This window comes from Haliaeetus albicilla, chromosome 17, assembly GCF_947461875.1.
Source record: "Haliaeetus albicilla chromosome 17, bHalAlb1.1, whole genome shotgun sequence".
Classification (NCBI taxonomy): Eukaryota; Metazoa; Chordata; class Aves; order Accipitriformes; family Accipitridae; genus Haliaeetus; species Haliaeetus albicilla.
Window position 1 is genome coordinate 14251694 of NC_091499.1, and position 16929 is coordinate 14268622.

The following is a 16929-nucleotide window of genomic DNA, read 5'->3' on the forward strand; positions in this document are numbered from 1 at the left end:
AACTCTTTAGGTTGTGATATTAGGATAATTCTGACTGTTCAGTGGAAGTTAAATGGAAAGCAACTTTGTGCCACCCTTTTTGTCTTTAATAATAGTAAATAGGCATTTTCAAGGGCTTAGATACTTACTAGGGTTAAAGGAAAACTTAATCACTGACTTTGAATCAGAACATAAATAGGCAAGAAGATAATTTTTTTTAAATACTTCACTTAATTTCTTCTCCCAAAAATATACTTAAGATTTTCCCACATTTTGAAAAAACAGTTCTGCATGTTTTATAAATAACTTCAAAACTGTTTTCTGCATCCTCTGAATGTTTTTCCCTTCCCTAGGCTTCATAGTGTGTACAGGAAATGCAGATTTAAGTGAATACCAAAAAGTGAAGCAAACTTCAAAAATGTGAACTACAAACCGAAGCCCATTCTCTGTGCCCAATGGGAAGCATAACCCTTTTTCAAAACAGAATTTATGACACCAGCCGTGACTGTTCCCAGTCCCGGGGAGTATTCTATAGTCACAGAAGTTTATACGATCATTTGACAAAAAGAGGCATGGTACTAGTTTACCAACTTCACTGCAGTTGGCAGCTGTGGCATTTCCCCCAGAAAAGGAGCTGTGCTGATTTTGTGCATAGGTTTATCACTTTGAGATTAGCCTACTATAGTATTGTCCAAGAAGTCAAATTTTATAGACTTCCTAATCTGTAAATATAGCTCCGTAAACTTAGTAAACTTAATCTAGTAAAGTAAACTGTGGTAAGTTGAGGATGGAGTATGAATACATGCCTGTCCGTACCATTAATTCATTAGCTTGGTTAGCTAGTTGGGCATAGCTGTGGCAATCTCAATGTGGGATGCTGTTTTGGGAGATAAAGAAGTTTAACTTCACAAGCGTGAGCCCTGACGTACCAGGAACAGAGGAGGGACCCTTATCCCTTTCACGTAGCCATAGCTTTGGTAAACAGGGAACACGCATTACCTTCTTTAGACTCCCACTGCCTGTCTGCTAGTATCTTAGTGGAGTTTGAGCTATTGATTTAGGTCTATAGATTGCTAAATGGGATGAGACTTGTCTGCCTGAGAGATCACCACCATCCTTTACCCCTGCTGTAGTCAGCAGAGGTATGAAAGGCAGTTTCCTCTTTGGCATCCAGAAATTACTCTCCAAAGCATCATGAATGTGATAATATTCTGAGAGCCTGGGGTACCTGCTAGGGCAAAGGTTGAGAAACGGCTCCCAGGAGGAAGGTGAAGGAGTTCACTTGCTCTATTTATTGCTCATTAAAGGTTATCTGTTAGTAATTGTTCTGTGCCACTGCATGGCTGAGTTAATGTATTGCTTACACAAAAGTACATAACACTGATGAGTGGTCATCACTGCATTATTGCAGGCAAGATAAACTGTAAGGCACCTGCGGCCCTCCTAATGGGGACTCTTAACTGGCACTGAAATAAAAAGAAACCATAGAATAAGTATTTTACATTTTTAAAACATTTTTAACATTAACGCTATAAACTGCGATCAAGTGAAATACCCCTATTTTTAAGACACCTGTATATGCATATCCTCACTAAGCACCTTAGTTAATTCAGTCAATGGTGAAAAGCTTCAAAGAGTCTTAACAACATGAATTACTGATAGGACTAGCAAATTATTTGTAAGGAGTTTTAAAATCCTGAGGACAAGAAATTATTTTTAGATTTGCTTGCTTGTTTAGTATTTTCTTGAAAATAAATAGAAGCATGTAAATATTTAATGTTAACATTGTGGCAGAAATTAACATTTGCATATGTGGGGGTGGGAGGAAGATGGGCATTCATGTCATCAACTTTTGGCAGTTAATTTAGGTGGCTAAATAAGGAAGGTAATCTAAAGCTTCCTCTGTAATTAAGGACAAGTCAATGCACAATTCCTAAATTTGGCTCCTGTTGCAAATCACTCCCTAAAGAAACCTATCAATCTCCACTGACTACAACAATGTAAATATCCACCAAAGATTTAATGCTAATGTTTAATGCCAACATCAAAGAGCAGAACGTTTAGCCCTAAAATGTTTCATGTGATTAACTCTACACAGTATAAAGAACAATGACACTTTTCCCTCTTCATTACCAGTTAAGCTGCAACACAAAAAATTAGAACTAAGGATGAAATTTTGATCTCAGCTACACAAGGGAATATTTGGAATAATTCCACAGGAGGTCCACAGAGACAGATCATTAGAGTATTGGCTCTGAAATATTAACATCCAATTCCTCATTTCACAGCCATGATTAGAGGCTCTATGAACTTAAATAGACTCTTTAGCGAAGTAAATGGCATTTCTCCACATAAGCATCAGGGTTTACTAGCTCTGAATCCAGCCTGCTGACTCAGCCACTACTGCCTGAAAGGAGCTTGGGAAAAAAAAAAAATGAGCGCTCCGTAATGCATTAGGAAACGGGGAACTCAAAAAAGAGAAATGCTTACATGACAGACAGACAGAAAAGGTCAAAAGCACGGATGGTAAATAGATCCATCAGCAGGTATGAGATGGGAGATACAGAAACTGAAGGGTTTGCTGCTGCAAACGCATACATGTGAGAGGTAAACCCAGATTCAATGGATAATTCTGTACAACAAGCTGTTGAAATGTAGGTAAAAGTTTAGGAGGGTCACCCTCAAAAAGAAAAGCTAAGAATCACAGTGACAGGACCTCATCCCTCAAGTTTTAAGCTCACTTCAGAAGAAGTGAGATTTAGCTTAAATATTCTGAAAAATACACTAACGGGCTAGAAGAAAGAGAGATTAAAAAGAGATTAAGCTACAGGTAAGCATGTGTGTGTATGCATGTGTGCGCACATCTCTTCCTCTCTTTTCGTTTCTCTGTGCCTGTATATGGCAGAAACCAGATGGAATAAGATATGAAACATCCCATTCTGCACTTCTACGATTTCATTCATTAAGATTAGAAAAATAATCAGCAGTTCTGTGAATAATTTTTCTTAAAAGTTTTCTGTCTTTCTGTGTATGTGGATTCTCTTATGTCTGATACATGATTTAGCTCATTCAGTAAGGACAGGTCTTCATTGGCCTGTTGACATCATGCAGGAGCTTAAGACTTCCACCTCTCTGTCAAACATATTTAAAACTGGCCAAAAACTGTTGACAGAGGACAAAGGAGCTGAAAGAAAATTGTCCAAAGAGATACTCATCTAGCAGACTCACGTAGCCTTGTACATTTAGAAATTGAGCTAAAAATAACCTTTCTTTAATTAGCATTAATACTAAAATGGTCTGAGTCATATGACTTCCGCTGCTTGCTGTGAAAATGTAAAAGTACAGATGAAAAAGCAGCACATTAGGGACTTTAAACTACAGCTGTCATTAAAGCCTGCTTTATTTTGTGGGTTGTTCTCACAAACAACCTATCTTACGGAAACATAAACCACAGCTTGTTATAAGCTCAAATTTAGGACATTTATATTGGTCCCACAATAAGAAGATTTCTGTGTCATTATTGTGAGCATGATTTACTTGACTTATGTTCGCATGCAGACACTGTTACGTAACACTTAGCTCAGACAAATGGCTCTGTTCTTGATCTTCCCTATTCGACTGTAGTTAATGATCAAATATTGTTAAAAATTGGGACACTAATTATCTGATGTCGACACGTTATGGATAATTAAGAATTGCTCACTCTGAAGCCATGCTAATTGTTTTCCACAGGTCTCCTTCTCTCGTCCTTGTGCCCTCAACAAGGCAAGCAGCTACAGGTTTATGCGTACATCTCTGTCACGTACTTTGTCACAGAACATACATCACCCTTTCTGGCGCATCCCCGATTAATTTTGCTGGCTTGCAGCAATTATCCCTCCCTTTGTGACTGACCTCCTGGTAAATGGAGTGCATGATAGCTGGGCAATTTTTTCCTGCGTATTTTACCACTTAATTGATCCTTGTTGGCTGCCCACAATAGAATATACTAAACTTAAGTCATGAAATGGTTGAAATTGAGAGAAAGTGGTAATCATGTTTTAGCAATTGTAGTTGACAGCTGTAAAAATCAGATCTTGATAATGTTCTCTCATTTACCCTATTACTTGGATCAGTTGGTTAAAGCTGTTAATGATCCTCTTGGATCAATGTCTTTTGCTTGTAGCTATAATTTACTGCATTGGTGGATTAGTACAGATGTTTTCATAGATAGCTCTGCATCATTCCACCAGATTGCTGTCTGCATCAAATTTGCTTCCATTCATCACTAACGAAGCAAAGAAAAAGATAATCAGCATCTCCTATCTTAACATTAACTATTGAACTCAGGATAACACTTTTATTGTTGTCAATTTGCAGCCTTCAACCATGGCTTCCTCAGTAAATTGCCCTGAGAATTTCCTCTAGAAATAGATCCAATTATATATTTTGACTATAACAGAGAAAGACTACAGAAATGCTGTAGAAAACTGTGCAAAACAATTCATACACTAAAGAGTAGTAGATATAACTGTTCAGTTAGGAATATGCCCTATGGAGTCAGGGCTGGTTCTATCACATGCAAAGCAGAGGAAACTACATAGGGCAGCAATGTCAGCGTTGGCAAACATTGGCCAGACTTATTAATTACTCCAACTATTCCAGCACCTGAAAAATCTGCTGTCACCCATGGAGCTGTCAGAGTGGGTAAGTTAGCAATGGCTACTGCTATTAGGGAAGATGTCTCCCCTTATTACCCCAGTAGCATCAGAAAGATCAAGCCCAGCTCTTCATAGACCTTTATTTTGCCCTGACCTTCCAACCCATCTTGGCTATTCTCACCCTTACCTGCCAGAAATGAACTTCATTCTTGGGCCATTAACACTGCCAGAAGGCCACAGGGCAGAAGGGGAAGATTTGTATTTTTCACCTGAGGGCCTGTTTAGCCAAAACTCCATTTTTCCTTCAAAAAAAGCAGGCTTGCTGGCACATGCAACAAACAAAAAATAAGTAACTGAATAAAATATGATCTGTTCCAAAAGAGCAGCAGCAGAATCTCTGACTCCATTTCTAATGAGAATATATATATATAAAGCAAACTGGAACCACACTATCTTGGAATGCTGGACAAATCTACACGGCACCTCTTTCTAGACAGCTAATTATGAGACTGAACTTCATCCCTAAGTGGTGGACTCAAACCTTGCTTTAAGAAAGTTCTTGATTCAAGACATTCTTCGTTCCTTCCTGCGGTGCATTTTTGGCATACTAACTATACTAGCTGGGACAGACTCACCACAAATAATAATAATAATTCCAGCTATTAAACAGGCACTAGTGTGAGCAATGTATCCCATCTAGAAGTTGCATGTTTAGCTACTCTATTGTTTAAGCTTAATGGAGAAACTTCTTCAGCTCTCTGGTATAAGCTCTCTTCTCTCTTTTAAAGATTTCCACAGGAGTCATTACAGTAGGCTGGCTCCATGCCATGCTGTCATCAAATGCTTCACTCTATAAAGATGTTACAGTTAAAGAATTTTTTCATTTACTACATACAGCCTCTATAAGGATTTCACATTTGGTGGTACTTACGCACTTGCAATAGTGCCTTTCAGTAGTGATGCTCGTTTCTCATCAAAAAAGCATCTGTGCACTTAGAGGGTTTTATTTGTTCTAATAACAATGGTACATGAATTCTTCAAAAGGTCTCAAACAAAACATCACATACTAGGAAATTCAGGGACAAAATTTCTAATGTCTTATTTTGCTACAAATATGAACATACTCTTTTTCTTTGAATTTTGTTCTTTCTAGGCAAAATAACAAAGATATGAAACACCTTAATATTAAATTAAACTGTACTGAAGTAAGATCTCAGAACTCATCAGCACAGTGGGTTTTGGCTAGATTAATTCTAACCCTATGTATTATTCTGTCCTACTGATACCAATATTTCAAAGTTTTGTTTATTGAAGGAGTTCAAAACTGTTTTGTAAATACTGAAACCCAAATCTTCCTTGTGCTTTTATGAGGCCAGCTATGTGTTGTTATTAGCTACAAATAAGAAACAGGAAGCTTAACCAAACAAATGTAATATATGATTGAGAAATTTTACGACTGAATCAGAACAGACCTTCCTTTTTGCCTGTTTCCCTGCTGTGTTTCTCTTTTACTGTTAGGTCGCAATATAGCCATGACAGTATTTCACATAAAATGATTTCCTATGAAAATTCTGAAGTTTCCAGACAAATATTTGCCTACATTTCATAATCATCATGACATTATTTTGGTAAGAGAACAATACATGTGGCCAATATATCAAAGAAACAACACTGAGTTCCTGAGATCCTACTGATGGAGTTCAGCACTGTTCTAGATCCTGCATCCAGTTACCATACTACAGTTCACAGGAAGCCAAAAAAGGAAGATCTGGAGGTACAGTTCTGCTGCCAAAATCAAAGGTCTATGGAATTGTATTTTTCTTTGCACATGAGTTAATTAGCTACACTAGGCTGTGTATCACCATGTATAAACGTATCAAGTGATTTATTGTCTTTGTACTGCAGGTATCTTGAAAGTCTTTGAGGCTGGCCAGGTCTTCGCAGAATTATGTACGAGTGTCCCCAAAGAGTATAATAAAGCTCAAAGAGCACTACTATTCAGTTTCTACTCTGTTCAAAAGGACTTATGGCCATGAGAAATAATCTAACTATGGATGAAGTGAAAGAAGAAGCCAGGCATATTTACGAGGGGCTAAAAACCCACCCAGCAGGTGTCACATCTCACATGTCACAGTGCTCTTTTATTCTACAAAGCCTTCTGCAATTGGTCATAGAAAATGTGATGTTAACACACATATTTTCTTTTCAAGGTCAGGATTAATTTTTCATCACTACTTTTAAGATGACAATTGGTGTTAACTCATAAACATCGAGGTGATGTCTGGCTCGTGTTTGTAACATTAGAAGAAAAAGTGGCCCCGAGTCCTTTGTGTCACATTAGCAAACCAATCTCTCCTTTCTTTGGCTAAATTGTACTTCATATCCCTCGTTTTCTCCCTCGAGTACATAGTTATTTATTGCGTAGCTGGTGAAATTATGCTTTAGTAGTGTGCATTTGACTGTGGTGACATACCCTGCTACTTCAATAGCTCAGTGCATGGGAAAGTTAACAGCCCTGTGGCTGTCATGCTTCTCCTAGCAGGTTGCTACCAAACATTTAACATACACAGAAGCTTAATCTGACCATTTCTAATTCAGAGCTTTGGTTCTGTGAAGCTGAAGCTTTACTTTGTCTTTGTGTAGCTACACTAGAGTGTAGCTTCCCATTATTTTTATTTCTAAATAATGTAAAATTCGCATAGTCTCTACTAGAAAAACTTACTTATTTTCTTAGCAAAAATTATTACATACATCTATTTCTAAAAAGCTTTTATGGTAAAGCTGGACAGGCAAGAGTTCTGATACCCATTTGGAAAAAAAAATCTTTTTTTTTTAGTATACTAAAAAAAATAATTTCAAATTACATTCAGCCACAAACTGATGTGCAAAAACCTGCTACAGCCAGACTCAAAATGTGATAAGAAGTTAAAGTTTTCTTTCAGGATGACAGAGTGCCCATTGCTTTGGTTCCTGTGTGTTCTGATAGAGCATAAGGTTCAAATCCTGCTCCTATTGAAGTCAATGACAAAACTTCCATTGACTTCAGCGGTGCAGGATCAGACCCTAAGCAACACAGCTAACATCTGCTTTCTTGCTTTCTCTTTTATCTTTCAGTGAAAAATATTAGAACAAATTACAACTAAATATTAGAAAAAATTAATTACTATCAATTGGCTAACCTGTGGTAAGTTTTCTTATAAAACATATTGCTTTTCATTTCAAATGTATGTATATATTCTGTATATGTATACAAAATATTATCAAAACTGTCAAATATATATGCCATACCATGTTATATCCTATATAGATGATTCCTTCTTTGTGACAATCCTAAAAAAAATTTAGCATTTAGCAAGCTTACAACAATGCCCCAACCTAGCAATTCTACAGTATCTCTATAACCTTGTGGATTTCACTACATTAAATATGACCCGATAAAATCAGTGAATGAACAAACTGCTTTCCCTGATCTGATGGCATTTGCTAGACAGAGCTTGGGATTCTAATCAAGTTTTTATCCATCAGTTTAATTCAGGCATAAATTCAGTTACCTCCTCCTATCAAAATATCTGTGATACTAGTCCAGGTTAATGTGACTGCAGATCAATAGGCAGTCTTAGCTCCACAGAAATAACCCAATCCATTTTTTAAATGTACTGAAAAGACATGTAAAAAACTGGATGAATAGTAACTACCACATGTAATTAATTTCTACTCTAGTTTTACCCTTTTCAGTTGGTGGCCATGGAGTGCAGAACATTTATGAAACTATGCTGTCTGCCTACTGTTCTAGAAAAAAGTTAAAACAGATTAAAATATACCTTAAATATTATTAAGAACAACCACTAACATCTTTGTAGCTCCCATTAAATAAACTAAGCAAAAGGGTAACCCAAAATACAATCATCATAACATACATGCTTCTAAAAACCACAGCTTAATGAAATCAGTTAGGGAATATTAGTTTTGAAAAGTGACTTTTTCTATAAAATAATTCTGCCAGCTCAACAGGTAGAATGCCTTTGGTAAAAACAAAAGAAAGACATTTTTATAATCAGAATTCTTTTCATATGAAGCATCTTTTTTAAATATATATGCAGATGATGGAGCCATATCAACGTGGGAAAGCTGATCTACAGTTGAAGGCTAGAAGATGAAACATAGCTCAAAAAGTAAAGTCATTAGTAGGAAATACCAAATGAAACCTGAAGCTAAGGGAAGTCCAGTGAAATGGGAAAACATAGAAGCAATGTTAAGTTGAACACTGAAGCTATTTGTAATAAGCTGTCATGTATTGCCAGAAGTGAACACTGGATGGAAGGAGTAGATGAAGGTAGATTAACACAACTTGGCGGCAGAATGGGAAGACACCAAAATGGTCTGGGGAAAGGAGAAAAGTGAGAATAGGACTAGAACGGTGAGGTCAAAGCAACTGGGAAAGCCATAGGCATAAATCTTCTTGATTGCTGCCTCTGCTGGGGGACAGCTCATTGCTGAAGAAAAGTCGGGCTTAAGTGAGACTGACAGGGAACAGGAAACAAATAGATGGTCAATAGCGCAGAGACTATGAAAGAGGAGACTTTAAAAAATGAGTAGAGATAATTGAGAGCTGGGGAAACTGCAAAGAGAAGCAAAGAAGAGAAAAATGATGAGCAGCAACAACGAAAGGAGAATGTAGAGTAGGGGAGAATGCAAAGTGAATCCCCTGTTCAGAAAGACCTCAGAAGTATGTAAGAAAGGCAGAACCCATCACGCAGCTTTACGTAAGGGATAGCTGGTTTCCTTTATGCATTCAATCATTTCTTCTTGCCATGTAAATCAACCGTACTGCTGCTAATAGTCTTGATTTTATAGCATGTAATGTGTTTTCTGCTCAGGTTGCTGTGATAATGCAACTTTCAAATATTCAGTTCCCCCCCCCCCCTTTTTTTTTAAGCTGTGAATTTAGGGACCTGTTTTTTGTAGGAAAAGGTCTGAAAATTGAACTCTGAGATGTAAAAAAAAGGAAAAGCAAATCAACATATACAAAACAAACTGTTACTAAAAAACTTTTTTCAAGAGTAAGCCTTGATTATGGAACTGAAACGGGGTTTTTTAACCACGTCATGTTGTCAGCATTAAGTGCATCTGAAGGCGCAGCATGACCTAAGAGTGCTGTGAAGAAGCAGCGAGCATTAGCAAGTGCTCCCTGCATAAGAACAGGGAGTACATTTAGGAACAGGTATTGGCATTACATTTTAACTTTTGTTTGTCATGTTTGGTTACGGTAATAAGACATGATGAGTGTCCCCTTGGATATGATTTTTCCTTTCCAACGATTATAAAGACAACTCAAACTGGCTCAGGACAAATACTTATATTTTCTCAAACCCTGGCATATGTTGGGATTCATCCAACCTATGTTAAATTTTCTCAGTCAGGCTAGGCTGGGTGAATATCACCCTTTATCAGAGACCAGTCCATTGTCCATTCAGATAAATTCCAGAGGAAAGGATGTAGAAAGACAATTTTAAAAACACGCTGTCTTTGCAAAAGTGTCAACAGAAAAATTATACAATTGTTACTGAAACTCTTTTTTTTTTTAAAAATTTGAAAGTGCATAAATGCCAAAACCTGACAAATATTCTTCTGCTGTGAAACCTACCCGATTCCATCAACCTTTTGACTGTTATATGGAAAAAATGTAAGATTTGGAAAGGAATTTGATGGATCAGAAGGAACTACCAGTACCACTGAAAGGTAAATATCTTATTAGGAAAGTGGTAAATTTATCTTTGGTAAACAACCATTCAATAAGCTTGCAAAGGTAGTGTTTTTCAGCTCTTTGCTAGCTGCAGCTCTTCAATACAGTCACCTATTGTAACTGGGTCTTAGTCACATTTAAATCTGAATTCTACAAGGATGCAGGGGTTCACATAGATCAGCTTGCAATACTGGGATGACATCCTGTATTCCTTATAAGATGCTGGATAGGCAAGATATGAAACAAGATGGTTTATTCCTGGGGGACTTAGTGCACTTAATCTTTTACCTCTGATTCCGGCTCAGTTCTTTCATGCTTTTGTCAAAAAACAAAACAAAGCAAAACAAAAAGCCTCACGGTTCTTGGCTGCAGCATAAAAAATATGCCATATGACAACTGATAGCCTAGTCACAAAGTCTTTTTAACACAAGGAATGAATAGCAATGTGTCATATGTATATACGTGAGCAATGTGAAATGCTACCTACCCACTTGCAGTCATTTTATTGTGTTATTTCCACAAATATAAATAGTTTTTTATCAACCACCTGGTTCTTTTCTGTGACATGCTCTCTTTGACTCATCAGAAGCTTGTTATATGTGGGTGAAGAAACACTGAATGTATTCCATAACCCCATTCTTTTATCAATAATTTCCTGTTATCATTACACAATGATTTGAATTTTGTGAATATGGTCACAAAGGATCAATTCAATTAAACCAGAACTACAAAGGGAAAATCTCACTGCAAGCCTCTGTGCAACTGGTGAACCCAGTAATTATATATAGCCACCTATTGTGCTAGCATAATAACATGTGAAGAAGGTTTAGTTAGACACATTTACACACATAAAAAGCAATATGGGCATAGAAAAAGTCATTTTTGCCAAAAGGATAGAACAGTCACACGGTAACAAATGAGAGCTGCATGAATTCTAGTTTACTTGGCTATAAATAAATCCAACATTTTCTTTCTCTCCATGGTAAAATAAAATAGGAGCACAGAAGCATAACAGTCTCCTTTGAGCAACCAGTCTCTTTCTGTTCAATTATAGTCGTCAATCTGTTCCACCTAAAATATTTTCCTCCTTGAGAAACCAAAGAAATCAGTATTAGGATCCAAAACATGCTGTTGCAAAAATAATGTAAAAGAGGTCTTTCCTTTTGGTGAATGCATTTGTTCTGAAAGACTGTATTTTCTTTAACATGAATTTTGTAATTTGGGTGAAAAAAAATTTGCAGCATTTATAGGGCGCTTTTAATCAGAAAATCTTGAAGAGCTTGGTAAAGAAAGGTAAGGGTTACCTTCATTTTACAGACAGGGAAAACTGCAACAAAGAGAGCTTAAAGCCTTTTTTCCTACCACCCCCAAATTCCTATGTATATTCCTTTTAGATGTCCAACTGGAAGCCTTTAAATCCTGATATTCAGAAATGCGAAACAGACAAAGCTTCAGTTGTATGAACACCCTTTCTCTCAGCAGTGATGGTGTCAGATTCTGTAGCACTGGGAAAGGCTCTCCAGTATATAATCCCACAACAAACTGGAGAGCAGGGAAGGAACAGAGTCAGGTCTCCTGCTTCCTGCTCCATGCTCTTACAAAACTTATCTAGGAGGGTGTAGGTTTTTCCATCACTTGAAATCACCAGGTAAAGTCTAGATGTCGTCTCCAATATATATGCAAGCTATAGTTTCACTAATATCTCTGGGCTTGATGTGAGGATCATTTTATAAAATCAAATAGCTTGTATTACTTATAGCACAGGATAACCATATTATGTCTTCTGGCCTGAAAACCCCTATAAATCTATGACTCTGAGAACACAAGAGAATTAACTATAATGAATTATCTTGGGGGTAACACAACAAACTTCTCATTAAGGCTTTTTCATCTTCCTGAGATGTGATACTAGCCACCAAATTGCACTGTCTTTTCCTTTACCCTGTGTGCCACTGAACCATCAAAGCACATACAGTAAAGCCAATTCGATTTAGCTAAATAGGAAAAAGTCCAAATCCTCTTCTTCATGTGGTAGTTCTGTACAGACATCTACAGAGAGCAGAACACTGTCTACCTGTGCACGTTTGAAGAATTACAGAGAATTATTTTAAAGATGAAAAATCAAGGTGTCAAAATAATACAATCTGTGGTGCAAAAATAGTTTCAGGGTAAGTTCTCTGTGCTCAAAATCTCATCATAAACTCCAAGAACTGAACGAGCACAGAGACCAATCCTTTTAGTCACAAGGACGGTTCCAAAATAATATAAAATGTGCATTTGGCATCCAGGAAAGCACTATGGGGAAATTAAATATCCCATAAATATTCCAGCCTAACTTCAACAACTATACAAACTGTCCTCGGTTTGGGGGGAGGTAGGGAAGGTTTTGAAGCAAATTTCTTGTCTTTTTTTTTTTCAGATGACCATCTTTGTAGTGCAAAATAACTACAGTTGCTCCTATTTGTTCATTGCCCCTGTACGGTGAGTTTGTCCTCAGTTCAAAGTGCTACTGTAGGGGATCACTTCTACTGCACTAAAAAAGAATAGCTTGATCACAGTCACTAAAATTTCCTCCAAGATGTATGAAGCACCCTTTAAAACATTGGTTAGCTGTTCTTACAGCAAGCATCAGTCTTTCACTTCATATTTTCTTTTAAAGCTTTTCTTCGGAAGCCAGATCTTGCAATTAATGCTTGGTTTAAGATCTTTTGTTCAATGTATAAAAGGTTAGTTTTACTATCCTCTCTTAAAGCCCACAGTGCACTATTGTAGATTCAGAGGTCTGTAATTTTTACCAACAAGCAACTCATCATTTCAGAAACCTAAATCAGAGAATTCTTTTTTTTCACTCAGCATGCAGACAACTAAAGCCCTTTTTTCCCCTGGGGTGATATGCTAGTTTGATTTTATTTTCCCTGACATTTCACCTGTCAGATTATGATAAGTAGAAGAAACAAAGAATAATCATCACATTCTCACTGAATCTCATAATCAAATACCTGGAAATATAAGATAAATTAGAAACATTATCCTGAGGGAAAACATTAACACTGAAAACACCATCAGATATCCAAATCATCTTCCAGTGACCTAGGACTCCCATACAGGTTTAAAAAATTCAGCAAGGAAGCCTGCATAGGACTGTCACATCTACTTTTTTTTAATCTTCAAATACCAGGGAATGACCTACAATGATGTAAGAAAAAAAAAAAAAAGTTGCAGAGTTAAGAAAATCTATTTAATAATAAAGCTGTATGTCTTCTTTAAGTCTTTCATGAATGCTTTCTGAAAGCAATCCTGAGGCCAAGAAACAGGACAGGTTATCATGAAATAGTATAAGCTCAAATTAACTAGTTGGCAAGGTGAAAAGATTAATGAGCCAGAACACACCAAACATGCTCCTGATTTACTGCATCTGTAGTTTGCATGTTCCCAATTTCTCTCAGTCTCACAGTGTTGAGATTCATAAGTGATGAAAACTTACCTGCTTGACCAGTGGTAATACTGACAGCTGCAAAAAGCCTCTGGGAACGACTCAAGTCAGAAACCCCGTTCACAGCTTCAACTTCAAACGTGTAGTTAGCATGAGCTAGCAGGTCCATGACAGTGACATAGTTATCTACTAATCCAGTTTGCTGGGGCATATATCCAATGTTACTCCCACAGGGAACACATTCACCCTGCTCCCAGCTGCACCTCTTGCACAAAATGCGGTAGGTCACATCATTTCTTCCCCCGTTGTCAGCAGGAGGACTCCACTCCAAACTCACGGTAGTCTGGTTGATATTGAAAATGAGGTTCTGTGGTGCCGAGGGAGGTCCTATGTAACACACAAAAAGGTCCAGCGTAACTGCACAGAACCATGGTGGGACATGTAGCTAGCATTTTAATTACTGAGACAGAAGATAGTTGAAGCGTTTTTCTTCACATAAACATTTCATTATTTTTAGTAGAAGCTGCATAAAAGCTTCCTTGAACTCACTTGGCAAGATCTTTATTTATTTTCCATTAAGGCATCAGAATAACAATTGTCTGTGTACTTACTGCAACTGACTTTTGCTGTTTCTCTTCTGTGCAATTAAAAGGATTGGTTAATGTACTTCAAAGGTTTTCTTTTATAGTTTTCCCAAGTATGGGGTTTGTTCGTCTCTTCTAAACATACGGCACGAACTGCTTCTAGTCCTTTGTTATCAGCTCTGATATGATTTACAGAGATATTTGGTGCTGCTTTGGATTTAGGAGACTTCCACTATTTGAACCACCAATCTGTGTAGGCTAGTCTATTTGCAGTTAGGAGGTTAAGCCAGATCCAATTACAGTTCAATCAAAGCTCAGATCCGCACAGGTTACTTTTCATTTTTCATGTTACTCATTTTGGTATTATATCACATAAAGCACATTGTCTACAACAATTTTACAGCCATGGGAAAACTATGCCTGTATTCTATCTATTACAATGAGTTACACACTTACCCACCATGCAATGTTTTCCAATGTTATATCAAGCAAACATGCAAATTATTTATGCTGATTCTATATTCACTGCCAGCCTTTTTTCCCCTCTGCCTTTCAATTTCATTTACTGTTGTAAATGTACTTTTCAAATATAGAAAAAGCCAACCGAAACTACTAGCTACAAGTGGCTGCACCTGGTTGGTTAAGCAATGTCCTTTACCATTAAATTCATGACTGACTCACTTGTGCATGCGACATATGGTGGATCAGAAGGTGCTCTATAATAGCTATCTTCACAATCGCATCTTGAAGATCCGTCCTTGTCAGAGAAGCTGTGAGTAGGGCAGCGAGAGCACTGCAGATCTTGTGAGGAGGATTTGTAGAACCCGCGGCCACAAGCTAAGACAGAACAGAACAAATTAAGGTTTAGATTTGCACGGACTATTATTCTGATCTTTTTTGCCTCTGTCACGAGGTACACGTTCCTGTAAATGTCTGAACTACCCATTCTGTTAGGCTGGCGCAAGCAAGATACTATGCTCACAATGTCTTTTTCTTCTGTTGATGCTGTTAATGATTTTGTGGCATTTTTATGAGTTCAGGCATACACTACAAATACCTCAGCAGTTGGCAGCACAATATTTTAACACAGAGGGCCACAGAAATGTAACAAGCATCTGTTTTTCACCAAAGGGGAGTACAGTAATGGTGTGAAACAGCTGGATGCCTGCAATAGGCCTAAACAAGGGAAAAACAGTCTGGAGAAGCTCTGCTCTAATGCCACTGAAGTGTTTCTGGAATCTGAACTAGCTGATTTGGAATTAATGGAGCAAAAGTTACTCCACTGATCTGAGAAACCCAAAGAAGCTGAAACCCACCAGTGAAGCCTGATCCCGAGGGAAAAATGAGGCGTGAACACTTGTTGGACAGACGATGCTGCTAGGAACAAGCAGAAAGAGGAGGAGTGCTGACAACGTAAACTGCACAATTGGTTTTTCCAGTTTCACAGAGGGAGACAACCAGGCTGAAATGAATTTACTAAAACTTTCAAGGGAAAGTCAAAAGGTAGATAATTGGAAATACTCATAGAAGATAATTTCATACTGTGGTTTGCCCGCTGTGAACCCATGGAAGTAAAAAATGTGTTGTGTTCCAAAACTGATGTTTAGAAATACTTCTTTCAGCTACTGCCACAGTTCCCAAAGCAGAAACACCCATAAAACACACCTATAATGACACTCAGAAGCAGAGAACTGCTACCTAGACAGCCAGCTTAAGAATGGATAAACTATGAGAGCTGTAGGGGATGAGGAAGAAGGAAGTGGGGATCAGACAACCTAAAACTGGAAACAGATTAAGGCTCCATTTCAGCACTGAGATTATGGGCAAACTTACAAACACTGTCAACATGAAAAACAGAACACAAAAGCCATCCAGATCTTCCTAATAAAGCAGAGGGTTTTTCAACCACACTATTTTATTCTTTTTTCCAGCCAACGGACAGTCTAACCTTCTTAAGCCATCACCTGTATGCAAAGAACAGGGACAGAAGCTGAAACTTAGTATTGGGTATCAAAATATTAAAGCTAGTTAAATAGTCATTCTGAATTCGGAGAGAGAAAATTTACTTTGGTTATATTCATATTTGCTTGAATATTTTCTCAGAACAGAAGTGCAAAGTATCCAAAGACACTGATATTTGGAACAGTTATTTCAGTTGTCTGGTACTGCAGTGATGGAAAGAGCATGAAAACAACGAGCTTTACCCAAATCTCACTGAAGTCAAGGAGGAGTGTCTTTGACTTTAACAGCCTTTGGACTGAGCCCACAGATGACTCTCATTAATCTGATGAATTTTAGGCAACTGAGAGAAAAATAATGATGGTAAAAGATAACAGTAGATGAAAGTTGATGAATTAAGTAAATCAACAGTGGATCATACCAGTATAAAATAATAGGAAATTCTGGCCCTCTATTACTCTCTATCAATATACTAACTTTGCAAAGAAGAATATGCCTAAAGGACAGAAATCACCGTAACATTTAGTGTTTCTTATGCTGAAAAAAACAGTGGATGGATGCTCAATTACCTGGCAGAAAAAATTAGCATGC

The 16929-nt window shown here is 37.4% G+C and overlaps 1 protein-coding gene across 6 annotated transcripts in view; it reads right to left on the reverse strand.

Annotated features, from left to right (window-relative positions):
- EPHA7 (EPH receptor A7) overlaps window positions 1-16929 on the reverse strand; it is a 165690-nt gene that overhangs the window by 96119 nt on the left and 52642 nt on the right. For 5 of the 6 annotated variants that reach the window (XM_069804887.1, XM_069804890.1, XM_069804886.1 and 2 more), the window contains exons 4-5: window positions 15061-15216; window positions 13847-14182 (exon numbers count right to left, since the gene is read on the reverse strand). In XM_069804887.1, the coding sequence (XP_069660988.1) occupies window positions 13847-14182; window positions 15061-15216 (492 nt within the window). Of the gene's footprint in view, window positions 1-11286; window positions 11450-13846; window positions 14183-15060; window positions 15217-16929 lie in introns of those variants that run through there. The other variant, XM_009914303.2, reaches the window with a different exon arrangement.